Source organism: Streptopelia decaocto (assembly GCF_964273445.1).
Source record: "Streptopelia decaocto genome assembly, chromosome: 2".
NCBI lineage: Eukaryota > Metazoa > Chordata > Aves > Columbiformes > Columbidae > Streptopelia > Streptopelia decaocto.
In genome coordinates, this window is record NC_138655.1 from 156,981,217 (window position 1) to 157,001,953 (window position 20,737).

General features: G+C 41.5%; 1 protein-coding gene across 3 annotated transcripts; it reads right to left on the reverse strand.

Moving 5' to 3' along the window:
• Nucleotides 1-1,652: 1,652 nt before the first annotated feature.
• On the reverse strand, nucleotides 1,653-18,322 carry NUB1 (negative regulator of ubiquitin like proteins 1). 3 transcript variants are annotated; one of them, XM_082044009.1, is made up of 15 exons: nucleotides 18,285-18,322; nucleotides 15,372-15,489; nucleotides 15,124-15,285; nucleotides 13,521-13,579; nucleotides 12,232-12,302; nucleotides 11,201-11,383; nucleotides 8,615-8,703; nucleotides 7,124-7,230; nucleotides 6,072-6,258; nucleotides 5,606-5,713; nucleotides 5,300-5,452; nucleotides 4,228-4,374; nucleotides 3,848-3,943; nucleotides 2,938-3,130; nucleotides 1,653-2,328 (listed from the first exon to the last, which is right to left on the reverse strand). In XM_082044009.1, the coding sequence occupies exons 2-15, from the start codon at nucleotides 15,486-15,488 to the stop codon at nucleotides 2,162-2,164; spliced, it is 1,839 nt and encodes a 612-aa protein (XP_081900135.1). In that variant the 5' UTR covers nucleotide 15,489; nucleotides 18,285-18,322; the 3' UTR covers nucleotides 1,653-2,161. The 3 variants fall into 3 exon arrangements, with proteins under 3 accessions (XP_081900135.1, XP_081900137.1, XP_081900136.1); XM_082044011.1 differs by lacking the exon at nucleotides 18,285-18,322 and adding an exon at nucleotides 18,095-18,240; XM_082044010.1 differs by lacking the exon at nucleotides 18,285-18,322 and adding an exon at nucleotides 17,406-17,998.
• Between the last annotated feature and the right edge of the window lie 2,415 nt (nucleotides 18,323-20,737).

Sequence of the window (20,737 nt, forward strand, 5' to 3'; positions counted from 1 at the left end):
AATACAGAGGAAAAAAAATAAACATGATTTGCAACACAGCTAATTATATGTGTATTTCATGTACAAGGTCAATGTGAAGTTGGAGGCCTTTAGTAGCAATGGACAGTTGCACAGAAGGCCAGGGCTGTACTTTGTTTAAAACATCACACACAGCATGTTAGACGTGAGAACTTATCCAGCCATACAGCAGCTGCCCGTGGACTCAGCAAACGGATGGAATAGACACACATCTTGTAAAGAGTGGAACTGACTCATTAACACTTCTGCCTGTCACTAAACATATCACAGTGTCTTCAACTACATTCTCAAAGTTAACTGAAAACTTTCAGCCAGTGCTTCCTGTCCTGCTGATCACTTAAAACACTTATTCAGGGACAGTGCTGGCCAAATGATGTCATTGAAGAGTGGCTTCTCCAACAAGCAGTGTGTTATGATGATCATTTTAAATTCTCCAAGGACAAACATTCACTTTTCATATTGTCACTGCCAGTTTGCTGTGCCACTTCAAAGAGAAAACTGCTCATGCCTACAGGTCTGGAAACCCCTCTGGCTGAAGGAAGGAATAAAGTTGCACTTTCCTACCTATTCTTTAAACTGCATGCATCACATTGTATGTTTGTCTCATTTTAAATTGTTTCATATTATAGTTTTGCTCTCCGGTGGTGCCTCAGTGCTCCCCTGCAGAGAACTGGGATATTATGGTTGCTGGGGCTGTTTTGTTTTTTCCTCAGAAGCTCCTATTACTGGCTTTAGAAATGCTTCAGCCTTCTGGGAGGAGATACAAAACTACAATTTTTACAGCATGTCTTGATGCACAAGTATGAAATACAAATAATTCCTTAACTGTGTATTCACTGCCTGCTTTTGCTGTCCTTGGCTAACGTAGCCAAGAAAAAAGAATCCATTGAGTCCCTGGGGCCCATGCTCTGCTTCCTCCACATTTACCCGAACAGAACTTCAAGCCCCCATCTCCCCACAAATAATACTGGATACAAATAAACCGTCACTGCACAGAAGGTTCATTTTCCAGCAGCTGCTGTTAGGCCCGGCTCTAAGCAGAGATCAGTGCTGGTTTCCCACTCAGCTCCAGCACCACGCTTGGAAAAAACAGGGCAGGGGCTCCCTCTGCTGTGGGACTGAACTGCGGAACACAAATCACAATCACAGAATGTCAGGGATTGGAAGGGACCTGGAAAGCTCATCCAGTCCAATCCCCCCGCCGGAGCAGGAACACCCAGATGAGGTTACACAGGAATAAATGGTTTTTAAGAAAAGCTGACAAGCAGGGGATGCTCTGTTCACAGTTGGGGGGGGCGTGCTCACAGAGCACAAAATGGGATGTTATAATCCACACTAAAAAAACCCCAAATATTTCCCCAGAATGCTGAGGCTGGGTGCAACTACTGAGACAGATCCTGAGCCAAGTTTTGTTCCAACAGCTGACTGAAGAAAACCTTGTGTTCCCCATGAAATCCAGCACTCTGCAGCCCCACACCTGCATGGGGTTCAGTTGCTGCTTGAAGAAGCTGGTTCTGGAGCTATAGAAAGCAAGAGCAGTCCCTGGGTCGCAGGGTCTGACAGGACACAGCCTGGCCAGGTCCTTCCCGCTGGTCTGAAACACCAAAGCACAGAAAAGACCCTGAAAAGCAGCAGCAGCACAGAGTTACCTTTATTGCCTGTGTAACACCCGCGTGAAGTGACAAGCAGAGCACAGTATAAATCCATGCACAGAGACGTAAATGACTCTTAGAAATCTTTCAGAAGAAAAGAACGGTGTGTAAGTTGAGACCTCTATAACCTCATGAGCTACATTTCTGATTTACAAACTTTTTTTTTTAAAGCTGGTATTTTAAAATGGTATAGAAATGCTTCTTTACTTGAATACTAAGTGAATTAACTTAATTCACAATAAAAATATAGTTTAGTTCTATTAAATTTTCTTCTGAAAATAAATGTTTCTATATTTCTGCTATGACAATAAATTACAATGTATCACAAATGTAGGCTTTAAGCAGATTTATAAATAAGCAGGAATTAAGTGTTCCACCTAGAGTTTAACTGAATTCAAGGCATTTAGTAGGAGATAAGCTGAAGGTGCATTTGTAATCCAAACTCAATTTGTCAAGGTAAATGCATGTAACTGAAGTAGATGTAATGGGATTTAATGCTGTGGTACTTGTATATAGGATAAGTATTCATGAATGATCTGTTCCTCTTCCTCCAGTGTTAAATCCAGATAATCCTCTTCGTGTTCAGGAATATCCTCCAGGATTTCGTTGACAGCATCAGTCTCCATGTCTTCATCTGTTTGGGAACTAGAAGAAGCTTCTAGCAAAGAAAAGCAGCAGTGAATTCAAAGCAGCTGATACTTTCCCTCTTCCTCCAGCGTGACTGATCTGTGAGTCTGTTACTGCAAAACCACCTCTTATATAGGACAGCTCTGCAAAGGATATCACAGGACGGCCTTTTTTCCTGTTATTTAAAGCTATGGGAAAGCCTTTAGCTGTACGGCAGGGATCACTACAGCTCTGACAAATAACGGAAGCATGCGCACAAGTTTCCCCTTTACTAAATGGTGAGTATCAACTCCAGTTCAACCGCAGACACAAGGAAGGAGTATGTGGTCACAGCAGCTGGCTGTATAGCACAGATTTAGAATATACTTCCTAGCAGTCAGAACCCAGGTGTTAGAGAGCCACAAAATCATCATTATCAGTGGCAGGTCCAGGGAATGTGCTCCAGCAACTCAGCACTTGCTCTCTGAAGAGGCACAGGCAGGGAGGGGTGGGTTGGTTTTTCAAGAGAACTGGTGCAAGTACAATGAGATCATAGAATCACAGACTCATTTTGGTTGAAGAGACCCTCAAGATCATCATTGCTGTTGTGTACAAAACCCAGCAAGAGAGTCTTTCCACTCCCCTCTGCAACATTTCTTACCTGCAGACTCTGTAGGCGAGTCTTTGGATGAGGCTGATTCTTCGGAAGGGCTGGACCCGTCTGGAGACGGCTGCAGTGAGGCGGGAAGAACTCCCCCGTAATGAGCAAGGGTTTGGGAAGCTACGTGGATGTTGCCTTTAAAGACCTTCAAGGCTTGCTCTGCCGCCTCCTGGCTGAACCCCATATACACCAGCTACAAGAAGGGGGGGAAAAAAATAAATAATAAAAAAATCTGGAGAAATCCAAGCTCATCCAGCACCAGAGTCTGACAGGAATCTGACAGACATTCCTCTTGCACAGAGGCAAGAGCTGCATGCCAGGAATTCCCGGACACTGACTCTGGTTTACTGGAACAGTTAACAACAGGGCACTGACCTATTAAAGGAATGGGGATGTTGAGCAAAATCAAGAGCCTCCTGTTTAATATGAGACCAATTTGTTTGTGTTTTTCAAAAGGAAACTTCAAAGCACTCCAGCGTATGATGTGCTATTTACTTTTTCTAAGCGACACAGTTTTCTTGCCTGACATTGATTATGCAGCCACACTAACCACCGAAGAGCTTTTCAGATGGCGTATGATGAGACATACATTCCAACTCTCCCTGTGCACTGCAGTGTTTAGAGACCTGAATTTCTCATTTGGTGTCTTTTTTGGGCTAGAGCATTAGTGCACAGACTTCAATCCACATCCAGACACGACAGGTTGGTGTAATGGGCAGGAAGAGTTTTATTTTAGCTTGAGTGGGACTTCACTGTGAAGAGCAGATGCCAGACAGAGGAAGTGTGACAGCTTGAGTGACATGGGTCAAAGAAAATGTGTACAGCTTTGCTCAAGGAAGATCTGGTGTGTTGAAAGCCTAATTCAGAAACTAGACAACCAACTCCTAAGAAAGCAAAAGCTGTAACTTACTTGATCAATACTCTCCTGGGAAACCTGAAACTGGTCCGTGGCCACAGAATCATCATCGTCATCTTCCAACAATAACTCTGGATTGTCAAGAATAAACTAAAATAAAACAGAGAGGAGTCAGAATAGAGCAAGAGAAATATAGTCTTCCTTCTGGAAATGTATTTAGCCCAAGAGTTGATTTAAGCAAACCTCAGCCAATTTAAATGATATTTGATTCACTGTGTCAGGAAGTGGAAGTTCAGTCATTACAGATCAGAAGAGGTTGCTATCAACTAACAAATAGATATTACAGAAAATAAGAATCTGCTGTGTGATAAATCAAAAAAAAGCAAACAATTTTTTTCTTCCATACAAAAGTACTACTCTTGAAAATCACTTACCCTAAAGGCTTGGTCCAGGTTTCCTTGTGTATTATGAAGAGCTACTTGAGCAGCTCTCTCTGGGTAGCCCATACTTTTCAAGGTGTTTATGTCCTCCCGTCGCTGCCGCCTTTTAGCTCTCTCCTCCCTCCTGATCTGTGCCTTTTCCTGCAAGAACACAGCCATGACAGAGCTCACTGTGCAGGGGAATGCTTCACCCTCCCCCATGCGCATATGGGGTTTCTGGATTTACTTCTTCAAGTTTGAAGCTCTTGAGGAAAAGACACTTTTTCTTTTTAAATAGAGACTGTGCTGCCAGACACTCATTACTAAATAAAGTTGCATTTCCATGTTGCCATACTTCCGCTCTGCAGCTCGGATCTTAGGCTGTCGCAGCTATTATAGGCCCTGTGTGGTAAGTGATAAACCCGTTTGGCAGATGGGCCTGCAGAAAAGACTTGCCAAGGACATACAGCCAGAACTGCGCATGGAACCAAGGAGTTCTGTTCAGCCCTTCTCTCAGCCAGTTGACTTTTCCATCCACATTTCACTGTCTGAAGTCTAAAAGTGCCACCTCAGCTTACCAAATGCAACTTCAGGCACTTCAGATCTGGGCAACAATGTCTGCACTTCCACCCAAAAAAGTCCTTCTCCCCTCCTGAATGTTCCAAGTCCAAAGCCATTAATACAGTCTAGCTTGATGGTTACCCTCGTAGCACGTTACTGTGCAGCCTCTCATGTTCCAGATCAGCCAAGCCTAGAAGTGACAGCTTGATCACTGTGTTTATTCCCATACGTAGCACTGCTGACTAGCAAACACTGGTGCAAAGTCCTCCTGTGCATTCCCGTGGTGCAAACCCAGGTCTTTGGCTCTCTCACCCCACCTCTTTTGGGACAGACCTTCCCTCGTTGTATGAAGGTTTGGTTTCAAACTTGTGGCAACAAATGTCAAACTGTTAATTACACTAACAATGCCCAAGCAGGATAATCAAAGTCCTTAATTTAGCACCATGATGCACTAGTCACACAAAACATGATCTTACGAACACCCTCATTAAGATGATCCTGATTTAATACCCTCACCGCACTGTACCTCTCTCCTGTTGGTGATGAGATTGGCAGCGTGCTCCACGTTCCCCTGGCATGCTCGCAGGGCAAGACGAGCTTCCTGTTCGGAGAATCCCAGGAGTGACAGGCGATCAACTTTATCAGGATCTATGGACAGCTCTTTATATAAACAAGATGCCTGTACAGAAAAGGAACAAAATGATACTACTTGCACTGTTGCTTGAACATACGAACCAATTTTTTCTGAGCAAGCAAAGGACAGGTGCAAGGCAGAGCCCAAACACAAGAGCTAGTGTGAACAACTCAAAAGTTTTACCTAGCAGTGCCTTACCTTCTGAATATACTCAGCAGCCTCCTTTTCTCTGCCACTGTGATAGTGTCCTATCCCTTGGAGGAGGTAAAGCCGTAGAAATAAAACCTTCTCACGACCATAGCTTCCCTAAAGAATTGTTTAAACAAGGGGGGAGCACATGGTTAAAAGCATACGGTACAACATCACCTCATTATCAATAGAATGCTTTACCCATTTAAAGAAGACACAGTCACTAATATGTGACACGCAGATAAGGTATCGCGTCTAAAACACTGATGATGTCTGTGCATATAAATGCATGTTTACCACAATCTTTTTGTCAAGTCCAATGCTTTCACTATGCTGACAATTACAAAACTACATTACAGGCTAAGGAGACACGAGAAAACTTTGAACTTCTAAAAGTCAGTGTTGTAATTCTTGAACAATAACTGAATACATGAAGGAAAAGAAAGGCACCCTAATTAAATCAAAACTGGCATACTTTGATATCAATCAGCCTTTCATGGTTCTCCCCGTAGCACCTCTGGAAGCAACTGTGTGCGGTGGACAGTTTTTTCTCGGCATCATCCAGGCAGTCCAGCTGCTCCAGGCGAAAGTAGCACCACACTATGTCCAGCTGCAGCACTGCATAGTTATCAACAGTGTTCAGCAGTTCTGTGCTGCACTCACTGCAAAATAAAACAATTATTGGTTTTCTGGGAGGGGTGGTTTATTTTTTCCAACATACTTTTTAACATTAATGAAACAACATGCTAGAAGTACATAAACTCACATATTTGAGAAAACACAGGCTTCATATTTGAGGTAACAAACTGAGTTCAGTGGAACTGTAATATAAAGCACTGATCTCCCATCACATTCACTAATACACCGGGCACCAATAACAATACTACGTCTCAAAGAATCACAGTAGAAACTCGTTGTGTTACTTTTCAAGACAGCATCTCTTTAAAAGCAGACTGGTATTAAACCCCGTGTAATCTTTGAAAGGACAGAGATCAACTGTTTTCCATAGTGCACACGAACAGGCCAAGTTCTGTGCCAGTCTCCTTGCACGTGCACGCAGATGAGAAACAGATGGGATAATATTACTTTTGAGGATCTCTGAAGAGCAGTTTAGGGCTTTGGCTGCTGACATGAAACTCATTTACCCACAGAAACCCTGGTATGGTCACTGACCTCAGCTATCTGCTCCACCTTTTACAAGAAATTATCACTTCAGAGGAGCAATTGCAAACGAGTATCCGTAACTGTCTCTCAAGCTAATGCAATTTATAGCCTAGTACATGAACATTAACAGTTTGTGTTGGTATGAAAGATTAAATTGCCCAGTGGCAGTATCTGTTTCAGCTGTTTTACATGAAGCCACCTGTCACTGCTTGTCAGAGCCTTTGCTGTTTCCCATCTGCAGAGGGGGGGGTGTGAAGTAACCCCTGAAAAACAGTCCCTGATTATATGCACAGGTGGAGCTAATGCTGTTCCTGTATTTGGCTGACAGTAGAGAGAGACACAAGGACTTTAAAAGGTTCTTACCAGAAGTGTTTATCTGCATCCAACAAATATGGCAGTGCTATTTCATATTCTTTCTTCTTCATCAATGCTCTGCCCTTCTCATGATAACCCATTGCCAGCACAAGTGCCTAGAAAAAGATTGAGACTTTTTTACATCTCTCAAACTCACTTTAATAACTAAAAAGAAATATCTAGCTAATCCATTAAGAGCCCCTGTTCTTCCTAGAAAAATACCACGATACAAGTTCTGTAAAAGCAGCACTATTTCACATCACATTTTTCTCTCATCTGCTACTGTTAACATTTTGTCTAATTAAAAGCAATGAATGCTATTGACACATGAAATGTGGCACCAAGTTTATTTTAAGAATGCAACCCTAGATGGATTTTCAATGATGACTGAGAAAGAGCTAAGCATTTTTCTGGGTGCTACACTTCCTAACAGTGTAGCTTAGAGCTTTGCTATCACAACTATCTTGTAAAAATCTAATGATTCACCTCCTAGAAAACCTCAGAATTGAAAATTAAATTTTGAATGTGATCAGAAAATGCTCTAGCTCCTGCAGTATGATAAATGGAAATGTAAATAGCATTTCTGGATAGAAACAACCCGCAATATTTCCTCTCACCCACGTTCAATACTGATGAAATCTTGTGCATTTGAACATTTGATGCTTTAACTCTTCAGGTGCATTACTGCTTTCAGCACTTGGCCAGAAAAGCGTGCCTTGTGAGACGGCACAGTTGTTATTCCGATCATCCAGAAACTCCAGATGATGCAGAAAACACCATTTGCCTCAGAAGAGGCTGGAGCAGCAGTTCACACGTCTTGGGGCCTGCTCATTTCTTCCCAAGGTATTTTTTTTATCAGGTATAATTCCAGGTACTCGTAAAGATTTTTATTCATCTTCAGAAAATCCAGCAACCTTAAAAGACAGATGCTATCACTATTCTCCCACTTCAGCAGCCAGCATCAGGTACATCACTCCTACTGTAATTCAATGCACACGCCCAACCAAAGATGTTTTCAAATGAGAACGTGGAACCTTTTTGAATGGTGAACAGATTTGAGAGGGGTCACAATGCAAAAGATCTCAAAACTATTTTAAAAGAGTCCAATTTTGAAACTCAAGAAGTTTCCAGCTCAGGCCCAACAAACAAGTTATTTTCACGTTGTTCTGGGACACCCAATATTTAAAATAGGTGCTAAGATATAAATTAAAAGCTCATCTCAAAACACAAAATAAGATACGGAGCACAAAGGGGTCAGTGCAAGATGATACCTGCAATTAGATCAGCAACCAGAGGTCTGTCTCCAGATAACTGAAGTATTCCCCACTGTAGAGTTTCACTGCAATTTTATTTCAAAATTATTTCTATTAAGCAAACATCTACTGGACCTGGGCTTATATTCCCAAGAATTCTGACTGCATTTCAATTCCATATTGAAATGTTTCGTGAACCAAGCTTTAAAAAGTTGTCTTAGTACCTTTGTAAGATACTTTTACTTACTTTTTTGGCTTGAGGAGGAATCTCGATTGACCTTCCAGTCTGATTAGCTATGTCTAGATACGGAACAGAATCTGGATCCAAGTACTCCTCTGAAAGATATGAAAAAATTATTTAAATTTTAAGGACCACCTTCAACAGAGTATCTCTGCTGTTTTAAGATTATGTCAGTAAGCACATGTTTAAACAAAAAAGCAAATAAACAAAAAAATCAGGATTACATATAAAGGCTGTATCTGTATTTTTCTGACATACCTACCAACAATGGCCCTGATCAGACAAACATGAGGAACTTCTAGAAAAGTCACTAAGGAAAAGGTCCTGCTCATCCAGAAATTTACACACAACATTAAAAGTTACGTGAATTGTAAATAATTTTTTGCAGAGATAAAACACCTACATTTTACACAATGTAACATTTGAAATGCTTTATCAAATAAAGCATAGAATAGAAAGAAAAACCTACACAACTAAGCACAGTTGATAGAACAACAAAAAAATACAGCTCAGTATTTTGCTTTTCCCACGTCTTTAATGCTTATAACCAAAGTATCATTTTGTTTCCACTTCCATCTGATTTTACATGAAAAGATGCTTTTCTTGTAAACAAGGCAGTTAAGCAGGAGTTTGCTCTGATTAAAAGCTTCTGCCCTGCAATTTTTCTCAGATGAAACAAAGAGTTGTTAGATCCTTTCTACTGTTCACACAGAGCCTGCAGCCTGTGGGCCATTAGAGGCTCCACTCTATACTCTGGTTTTGTGCTATAACTGACAGTTAGTGGTAAATACCTTATAGAGGCCCCATCCAGGATTCAAGGTCTGGGGTCTCAATTACCCCTTAAATCCATAAAAGGAATCACTTGTTTCATTGGTTCAAAATCTGATATTATAGTAAGAAACAGGCTGTCACTGACCATTAAAAGCAGCTTTGTTCAGGTATTTTTGCATTTGGTAGGAGTTCATGACATACTCAGTTTCACAGTTCCTTGTTTGTGGATTTTTGAAACAATAAAATAGAGAAGTGATTTAAACTCAACATCTAGCAATGCAATTCACAAATAGAACCTCATCTTGAAAAATTATTACTGTTACATTGACTATATCCCTCTAACTTCACAGTATCAGAGTATGTTTGGGATTGGAAGGGACCTCAAAAGATCATTTAGTCCAATCCCCCTGCTGGAGCAGGAACGCCTAGGTGAGGTCGCACAGGAACATGTCCAGGCGGGTTGGAATGTCTGCAGAGAAGGAGACTCCACAACCCCCCTGGGCAGCCTGGGCCAGTGTCCGTCACCCTCACTGAGAAGAAGTTTTTTCTCAAATTTAAGTGGAACCTCTTGTGTCCCAGCTTGATCCCATTACCCCTTGTCCTATCATTGTTTGCCACTGAGAAGAGCCTGGCTCCATCCTCATGGCACTCACCCTTTATATATTTATAAACATTAATAAGGTCACCCCTCAGTCTCCTCCAAACTAAAGAGCCCCAGCTCACTCAGCCTTTCTTCATAAGGGAGATGCTCCACTCCCTTCAGCATCTTTGTTGCCCTGCGCTGGACTCTCTCCAGCAGTTCCCTGTCCTGCTGGAACTGAGGGGCCCAGAACTGGACACAATATTCTAGATGGGGTGTCACCAGGGCAGATTAGAGGGGCAGGAGGACCTCTCTCGATCTACTAACCACCCCCCTCCTAATACACCCAAGGTTGCCATTGCCCTTCTTGGCCACAAGGGCACAGTGCTGGCTCATGGTCATCCTGTTGTCCACCAGGACCCCCAGGTCCCTTTCCCCTACACTGCTCTCTAATATGTAATCTCCCAACCTATACTGGAACCTGGGGTTGTTCCTGCCCAGATTCAGGACTCTACACTTTCCCTTGTTAAATTTCATTTGGTTATTCCCCGCCCAACCCTCCAGCTTGTCCAGGTCCCGCTGGATGGCAGCACAGCCTTCTGGCCTGTCAGCCACTCCTCCCAGCTTAGTGTCATCAGCAAACTTGCTGATAGTACACTCAATTCCCTCGTCTAAATCATTAATGAATATATTGAATAATATTGGCCCCAGTACTGACTCCTGAGGCACTGCACTAGATACTGGCCTCCAACTTAATCCACAGTTGCCAGCAATCAACATCAAACACCATGAGAACAGAACAGCCACGTGACAGATGAGAGTAATAAGTGAGCTGCTCTGCACAATGAAACTATGGTTACCCACAGCCGCAGCAGAAGTGAACTACAAAAAAGCTTAATGACTTTTAATACATTATTCTACAATAAATTTAAAGCCTGTTCTCAAGAGTCATCAGTCCCTTAACTGTCAAGGGCCAGTTAAATAACAATTGATTCATATTATATCCTTCTCTAATTGCCAAGTGTTTTCTAGCATTCTAGCTGCGTAAAAAGAGCTGACGAAGTTTTAGTCAACTTAAAATCCAGTTTTCAAGTAGGGAGAACCCTAAAAAGGTATCAACGGAAATCCAGCCACAGTACAAGCACTCTTCTATGCTCAAAGTCTAGTGAGATGTTTTTTGATGTGCAAAAATTAATGAACACCCAACTTCTCTCACCCCACAACAAAAGAAGCCCTCTTACCTCTCTCTGCTAGAATTTCCAAACCCTTCTTAGTTCTTTGCATCTTGTCATTTATTTCTTTCTCTTTCTTGCACTGAAGTTCTTCTTCCTGAACTCTTCTTTTAGTTTCCTCATCGCTCTGTTCCAGTTGAAGCACCATCACTTTTGCATTGTGTGTTACACCTTGGTCTTCGAGGGTTTTGCCTGCAAAATTGAGTACAATGAATACAATCCAGGTGCTCTTACTTGTGAAGAGAGACTGGGCAGGGGGAAACAACACCAACAAACAAAATCTGAACAGCCCATGCCTTACTCATAATTACTGTAGTTCTTCAGTACAGTATTAGAAACACAGTAATTACTAGACTCAAGAACTCAATCAAAATCCCTGCCAATCACTGACACAGTCAACAAACTCAGAAATTAGGATCCGACTTGCATCTTACAGTGCTTTTAAAATGATTGGTATGTTTCTCTGCTTGCTTTTTTCATAACATTTTGAAAAACGCAATTGTTTCTATTTCAGTTAATCAATCTTCAGAGAAAAACTGGAATAACAACATGTCCAGGATCAACAATACCAGGACAGAGGAACTGGGAATTGAATCGGAGTTCCTTTTGTCACTTCCATGGCTCTAATTCTGACATATTCTAAGGGAAATAAGTAAGTCAGATGCTCAGGACATCAATAAAGAGGAAGCTGCTGTCATCACCTCCCACATGTCTGACAAGTTGAACGTGTAAAACATTATAAGAAGTTTTTGAATGTGCTGTTATACAATACAGGTTTTGAGGAAATTTAGGGTTTCTTTCAAACAATGTATTTTCAGTGTTTCAGCACTTGAAAAATGGATGTTTGACATTTCTTACAGGATTCCTATAACTGGTTTAACTCTAAGAATTTTGATTACTATAATTTATTACATTTCTTGCAGAGCAGAACCTGACAAATACAACTGCTATTCCTTGGGAATTTCTGAGTTGCAAGAAACTTTTCTTCGGAAAATCAGTAAACTAAAAACTTATCATTAAAGTATACTTGAGATACATACCCAGGTCAAGCTGCTTCTTGTTTATGATTATTTTGATAGCATTTTCTTTTAATGCATGTTCCTGTGCTATCCTGTGAAATAAATAATTTCATCCATGAATATGAATTTGTAAGGCTATACATATTGCTGTTAGAAAGCAATAAAGCTTAAAAATGAATATGCTCATAACTGGTTTAAAACTTTTGCTATAAAAGGCTGCTAGAAGTAAAGTAACATCATCAGAAAGCTTCGTGAATCATATAGGGAAATCTGGGATACTGAACGGGAAAAAGCAAAACAGACAGAAAAGGATCCGGTTTCATTAGGCGTAAAAGCACAAAAGGAAGAGAAGTTAACGTTGATGTCCTGGTTCTGTTAAAAAACAAGTTTCTCTTTTAGTGAATTTGCCTGTCAGCTAAAGCTTCATATTAGCTGCATTTTCCTGGAGAACCAGATACATGTTTTGGTAAACATAGCAATGGAATGCAAAGATATTGATAAGCACAGATGGCAGGTGACCAAGAAACTGACCAACTGCATATAACATTCCATTCACATGAATACTTCATATAAAAGTGGGACATCACGAGGATCTTGTCCTTTTTACCTTTTTGCTATGGCCAACATTAGGAGAGGACCTTGCTAGTCATCCCTGTGAACTGAGGCCTCATGAGAGACTGAATCAGCTCCGGTTGGCTGCAGAGTCCAGTCCAGGACTTCAGGTGCCAGCTCTGCAGTTGCTGGGACTTTCAAGATTGGTTTTGTATATTTTGTATTATTTCCTCTATTCTTATTAGTAGCATTAGTAAAACATTTTTTTAGCTTTTCCAACTCTTTTCACTGTCCTTCTTTCCCTCCCGATTGCCTGTCCTCAGTGGGAAGCAGGGAGAGGGAGGGGCTAAGAAGGAAGAAGCGGGGGGAAGAGGAGGTTAACAATACATTTGCCATGGTTTTATTGTCACCCTGCAAGCTGCAAGCAAAACCCTCAACAGTTGACAGTTCAGAGGACATGTCTAGTTAGAGATCTGGAACATCACTCATTGGTGATGTCTCGGGTACTTGCTGGGGATTTACAGAGAACTGTTCTCTTTCCACAGTTGAAACTTTCCCATTTCTACCTGTTAAACCAGAGCTTCTTACGTGAAGAAGCGACCCACAGGGACACTGGACATCCTGTTCAGGCACACTGAACAAACATACACGCTAAAAAAAGCTTAACTGAACAAATACTGCTCTGCTTGTCCTTCTTTCTTGCACTGTGTGACAGTATGTTGTCCCATTAGAGAGGAACCAAGGGTGATTACACTTACTGTGATCTGAGCTCCTTGCCTGTGATGAACAGGTTCGTTTCCAGTGGGATTTTTCTGCTCTGTAGTAATTATGTTGCACAGGGAAAAGGATGAAAGGAAACAAACATGGTCTCAAGATACTTCGGACATTTTCTTAACTAATTGTTTTACAACAAGTACAATTTCGTTTTCAAATCGTAATCATGTTAACAGAGTTATGGCTGGGCATACGTACTAGCAATTTCTATGTAAGGAATCTTGTACTTGCTTTACAGTGATAAAAATAAGCATTATAACAGCAGAAGATTCAGAATTAGATAAATCTAAACTCAGAACAAAACAATTTAAACTCACTAATTTAATTATGCACTTCCAATCCTAACTCCAGTTTCTAATTATGTCACCCACCTGCAACTGGCTAAGTTCTAATTAATTGCTATTAGTGTCTCTGGTCTCAGATTAGATAAACTGGAATTTTAAATTAATTCATTCCCTTATGCTCAGTAGCATTATAAAGAGGAATTATGAAACTATTTGTTTGTTTTAACTGCATGGCAATCACTTAATACCCTCTACCCTCTAGCCCATCACACTCCCTGATAATTATTTTTCACTACAGGAGAAGGAATAATTATGACTATGTGTCAGTAAAAAAAAAAAAAAAAAAAATAAATTAAAAAAATCCTTCTGAAGTATAAGTTTCCATCTAAGATCTTCTAGGAAAATAAAAGAATTGCACTTTTTCAGAGTGAGCATTCACTTCTGTTGCCAAAGATCAAAACTAGGGAGTGATTTGAGACGGTTGCTGTGTTTGCTACAGACTGTTTTTAAGGGGGAAATATTCCCAGGTAAGAGGCTCTGTGTTAATAAGAACCTAACCAAGGGCCCAGTTCTATTTTTGTGAAGCTTTAGGAGCCTGACTTAGACAAGAACAGATGAGTACACCATCACAACAGAAAATCCTGCTTCTTATTTTTAAGTTCAGACACTGGACATACTTTAAACCAGGTAATTTTTGTTAGCTGCATGGGCTGGAATAGTTACACAAAGATAACATCATCACTGAAAGAACATTGCCATGGTTAAAAGCTAAAGTTCTTTTCAGTGTCATCAACCACTCATTGTCTAAGACAACAGCAAGTTCAAGTTGCTTACTGCACTTCAAGAGAATTTTATTAAAATTAAAGGTGTCGGTTAAAGAAAAGCCGTGGTAATACAGTGATATTCACACGCTAATTCAATTTTAGGCATTCTGCAGCTGAAAAAAATAATCTGCTCTTTACTGCTAATAGGAACAGTAACATCAGAAGGAATCAAATTGAACTAATAGGCACTTAAATCTAATTTACTTTTCTTAACTGAAAGATAATTTATCATTAAATCCTAAAGGAAAGACAATTACACATTATATTCATCTGCTATGATATTCCGACATGCCTGGGAAACTGAAATATACCTCCATACCTCCCCCATCCCCATATTTTATACACCTAATGCAGATTTCTGATACGAAACACCTGAAAGAGTTGAAGAAGTGAAAATATTTGCATTAGATACATATCTAGGACTCCAAAAGCCATCAAAGTAAAGCTACTTATCCCGACTTTTCTGCAATGTCACTTACTTTTCTACGAGGCAGATATATATCAAGTCTCGCAATTCCAGTCACTTTAAAATTTTCATTTCCTGTTCCACGCTCAATTGCTTTACATCGTATTTCTTCAAGCATATTCTCTGTATCATTCTCATTGATATTCAGCTTGGATGAATACTTTTGTACAAGCTCCTAAGAAAACAGCAAGAAAAACTGGGAAAATGCACCAGCAGTATAACATGGAAGATGCATCACAACAACTCCAAGAGAATATTTACCTTCATCTCTTCACCAGCTTCTTTTTTTTCATTTGTATACGGTGGTTTCCACAGCTGAATTTTGTCCTCTCTTAAGCAACTGGTCAGTTTTGCTATTAAATACTTCTTTTGTGCCATTCTTTTAAAAAAACAAAGCACACAATTAGAAGGGAAAAGGAAGATAAATAATGTTTTAATATAGCTTTCCTGTAATTAGATGCTGTACTTCTTCAAAAAAGTCTAAATGACATTTTGGAATTTTAAAATAAAAGTTGAGTACAGAATGCATTACATGCATTTTGGTCAGGATGGAAACCTGATTCTAAGCCATTGTAAGAAACTGGAAGTGAAGTGACGCCTGGACTGGAGCTGGGATAATTCCTTGCAGTTTCAAGAGAAACTAAACCTCCTAACTCCTCACATGAGCTGGAATTGCAAAAGGTGCCAACTCATCAAAATCCACAATTCAATTCTGCCCTGGACAGGATGGCTCGACCCAATCCCCCACTAAAACGTGTCCTTGTGGTACCTCTGCCTTCCGCTTCTCCCACTTCTAGACTTTAACAGCCTTTCTACACCAGCGGACGGTTGAACATGAATTATTAACCCTCTTTGGGAGGAAAAGAGGTGTTAAGAGAACATCTCAGAACCTCAAGCTCCACCATAAAGAGATCATAAAGTAAAGACCATAAAGAGCAGAGGCTGAAATCAGAGATGTGCACTGTAAATCTGCACCAGGCATTAAATACCCATCACTAAGGAGAAGGTGACAGTGGGGTAAGAGTTTAAGCTGAATACTCTGTGCTCAGAGAAAGGAGGAACCAGTGAATCAACATGCTCCTGAAAAATACAACAAAACCCCTCCTCCCAAAAGCAACAACAAAACCCAACCAAACAACAAAAAAACCCCAAAACAAACAACAAAAAACCCACCAAAAAACCCCAAACCAAAATAAAAAACCCTCAAACAAAAAACCCCCAACAAACAAAAAAACACCCCACAAGAAGCAGGGAAGGAGGATAGAGGGCAAGCAAAGGCAGATGCAGGATCTCAACAGAGGAAAAAAACAAAGAAAATCTTAATATGAGTGCACATTAAGCATGGGAGACTTTGGGTCTTGGACACTGGGATTCATATGGAAAAAGATGTCCTTTAATTTATGCAGAAAAACATTTAAATATTGACATTCGTGTGTTAAGGTTGGCATTGAAATTTGATCAACCAGTTTCACTTTCAGAGTGGTTTCATTTTCTCATTCTTGTTTACTAGCACATTGCTCTCAGGAGAAAAGGGGGACAGAAAAGAAGAATCCAACATTTCTATCCATTTTTCCTGTTTTAAAGACTGTTCCTCGCTCAGACAAACACTATTTGAGAGCAGAAAAACGCAGGCAAACATCAATGTGTGTTAAGTTAACCTTAACTCCAGCTTTAGTGAGCTACAAAGAATCTCTGAACGCTGAAAGACAATAGTCTCTTCTAAAGAGAAGCCAGAAGGATTAACTGAGCAAGTGAACAGTTTAACAATCCTTCCTGATCTCTAGAATTTGTATAGTCTGAACCAGGAGGGACAACCATGCATTCTTTTCCTTACTGAGATAAGGTTGTTGTTGTTATTATTTTAGGGACAAGCCAAAACATGTCATTTATAAAACAGAAAGTAACAGACATGCACAATTTTCAAAAGATTATTCTACTTAAGGTGAGGAACAAAAAGATATCCATGGCTTTGAAACATTAAGGTAGAAGTCTAAAATTCCAACTACACTTAAGACTATGAATTGTTAACATAAGTAGCATTTATAAACCGGTTATTCATCTTTTAATCAATAACACTTTATGTTTTTTTAAGGTTGTGATTCCTTACTAAGTTATTAAAACAGAAAACACCGCTGGAGTCCCCAATTAGACTTATTGTTTCCAACCCTCTAATAAAAAAAAAACAAAAAACAAAAAACAGAAAAGCTATCATTTTATATGTAACATTTCTAACGTTTATCATAAATTCTTATTTCACCATAACGAGAATCCTTAATAAAAACATCTATGACTTACTTTTGGATCAATCAACACTACAACAGCTCCTGAGACGGTTTCACTTTCGTTAAGAGTTCAAAGGGACTTTCTCAAAACTGAGTGAACGACCAGGGGTGTTTCCCAACGGCCATTCTGAATGCAAGACTGAGCTTTCGTAACTAAAATGTCATCCTCTAAAGTCTTATAATATGACACAAAATAAAACCATTACAGAAAGCCAAATTTTCGACGGAAGGCACGGAGGATTCTCAGGGGAATAAAAAAAGCAATAATGATTAATTTTTGCTAAAGACAAGGAGGAAAGCTACCTGGTGAACTGTGACTGAATTCAGTGGCTAAGGGAGAGTGGGAAAAGCCGCGTTACGTGCAAAACCCCGGGCCAGATGCTCCATGAGAGGATGGAACCTCAGAGATTCCCAGCCTAGGGCGTCCTTAGGCACATCCACCCCTTCCTTTCCACAATTAGGGATTCCACACAGCCCACTAGTGCCACCCGTGTCCCCAGTGGATTTTCAGCTCGGCCACGAAGCCACCGCCCTTTCCAGGGCCCTCCCTGACACAGGGAGCACTCGGGCAGCCGCAGCAGGAGCCTCCGGTGGCGGCCGCGGTGCTGACGCACCCAGCCCAGCGGGAAAAACCAGCGCGGGGGGCGGCCCAGCCGAGCGGCCACCGCGGGGTCGGGGCTCCCACCGACCTGGGGCACCCACCTGCGCCTCAGGGCCCAGCCAGTACCTGAGCGGCGCTCAGGCCCACACGCAGCTGCTGCCCCCACCCGAGCCCGATCCCGGGGCCGCGCTCCCCGCGGCAGCAGCACCTCAGGCCCGACCAACGGCCCGAACCGGCGAAGGGCGGGGCGACGCACAAGCCCCACCCCCCGCAGTACTGTCGCGCGCTTACCTGCGCACCGGCCGCCCGCATCCCGCGGGGCGGGTTTAAGAGGGGGCGAGGGGCGGGGCCAAGAGGGGGTAAGGGGCGGGGCCTACGCGCGCGTGTCATATTTAGCGTCGGGGAGAGGCGGGTTCCCACGGACACCCAGAAGGCCTAGAGGAGTGATGTGGGCACTCGTCACGTGGTTGAAGCCGCGCCTCGCCCGCCATGTTGGTGCTCTGCCCTCACTTGCAGGTGGAGTGTGTGTCGGTTTGCTGTCGCTCGGCGGCGGGTGCTGTTGTTCTCGGTCTAGATGAGGTTACACAGGAATATTTAATAACCCAGTCTAGTTTGTTTGTCCCATGCATCTGGATTATTGTTTACAGTTCTGGGCCCTTCAGTTCCAGAGGGACAGGGAACTGCTGGAGAGAGTCCAGCACAGGGCAACAAAGATGCTGAAGGGAGTGGAGCATCTCCTGTGTGAGGAAAGGCTGAGGGAGCTGGAGAAGAGGAGACTGAGAGGTGACCTCATTAATGTTTACAGATATGTAAAGGGTGAGTGTCAGGAGGATGGAGCCAGGCTCTTCTTGGTGACAACCAATGATAGGACAAGGGGTAATGGGTACAAACTGGGACACAGGAGGTTCCACTTAAATGTGAGAAGAAACTGTGTGTGCTAAGAGGGAAACTTTCCTAAAAAGCTGAGGTGCTTCAAAGGATCAATATGTGATTTATTTATTTATTTTAATTTGTCTTCTGTGCTCTTTGAGAGCAGCAGCATTTGGGGTGGACTTTGGTGTGTGTGCTCACATTTCCCCTCAGGGGTGGTGGGAAAGTTCTTGCCTGGTTGTGGGGCAGTTAAAACTTCACCTGGGCTCAGAGGCTGTGCTGGAAGAATGATAAAATCATTTTGGCTGGAAAAAACCCTTAAGATCACCAAGTCCAACTGTAACCTAACTCTAGCACTAAACCATGTCCCTAAGAGCCTCATCTACATGTATTCTAAACCCCTCCAGGGATGGTGACTCCACCACTCTCCTGGGCAGCCTGTTCCAATGCCTGACAACCCTTTCCAGGAAGAAATTTTTCCTAATATTCAATCTGAACCTCCCCTGGTGCAACTTGAGGCCGTTTCCATGTGTATAGAAAATCTGGTGCTCACCACTTCAAGATGAGGGGGTCCTGGTGTGTCACTTTGAGTCCCCACAATGTCACAGAGCAGGTTTGGGGCTTCACTGACACTTGGCTGTGCGATGCTGACTGCTCAATATTGGTTTTGTATATGAAGCCCTCAAAGGGTTGGGGCTTGTTCCTGGAACTCTTGGTGCTTGCAGTACACATATTTCCTTAATGGCTTACATCAGAAAAAAATAACTTGTGGGTTAATTATTTCATGTGCCCAACTGTCCCAGCAGCAAAGGGATTTTATTCTAGTGACTCTGTGTGACTGAAATCATTGCGCTGGTGTATTATTTATTACAGACTGGACAGGCCTGCAGGACTGTCAATATATAAACCACTTTATTAGGTGGTCATGCAGACTAAGTGGGGGTGCTGCAGCTTTGGAAATGGGAGCCCCACAGGTGTTGTGACTTGTGAACAAGACACTGAACTAGAAATTCAGGATTCTAGGCTCACCTGTGTGCATAAATCGGTCAAGTTTGCCTACTGACAGAAAAAGGGTAAAGTTGCTGTTATGGCAGTCTTGAGTTCAGTGCTTGAAACTGAGATAACAGCTCTGGTAACAGAGTGATGAAAGTTACTGTCCCATGACTGCCAAACATGAAGATGCTAAGAATAAAGGGTTTTGAAAATCAAGTGCACTTGAAAAGTGGGCCTTTTAGTATTTGGAGTTCTACATTTTTTTTTCCTTATGTTTCCCTGCTTCATTTTCACTACAGCTGCTTTAGGAAATAAAATAACTTTCTCATTAGATGGTGTGCCTGTGTGATATTTCTGTCTCTTGAAATGTAAGTATAACGGCTTTTCTTGCAACTAAAACTACTCCAGTAACAAATCAAAATTTACTGCAGTTTTTCTTTCATAATGTCTTTCCATAAATAGGAAGACTTCTCTGAAGGCAAAATGCCTTTTATAAACGAGAAGCCTTAGGAAAGGACAAAGTGTTTGTAGGAAAGTCCTTACAAAGGAGTTAGTTACGTAGTCCTTGCATAAACCTGCACCGAGTTTTAATTCAAGGTATTCTAGGTCCATGTTTAATTAAGATAACTAAATCAAAGCACTTTAAAATTGATGTAAAAGTTCTTGCAGAAAATAATATCTCTTGGTTCAAATGGGTTTATAGAGTAAGTGGCTAGATAAGGTTATAAACTTTCTATGATTCTGATTTAAAAGTTTAAGATTAATTTGCTGAAATGTTCTCATGTGTATTGTTGCAAGTATCTAGGCAAAATTACCTTGAATTAATTTTCTAATAGTTTTAATAGTGGCCTCTTGCTAACATGGTATTTTTCTTTCAGTTA

Excerpts from the sequence above, each read along its gene's own strand:
- NUB1 (XM_082044009.1), bottom strand. The coding sequence starts at position 15,488 with ATGGCACAAAAGAAGTATTTAATAGCAAAACTGACCAGTTGCTTAAGA. Across the intron at positions 13,580-15,123 it reads TATATCTGCCTCGTAGAAAA|AGCAGAAAAATCCCACTGGA; the intron begins GTAAGTGACATT and ends TAATTACTACAG. Across the intron at positions 5,714-6,071 it reads AAAGGCTGATTGATATCAAA|GGAAGCTATGGTCGTGAGAA; the intron begins GTATGCCAGTTT and ends ACAATTCTTTAG.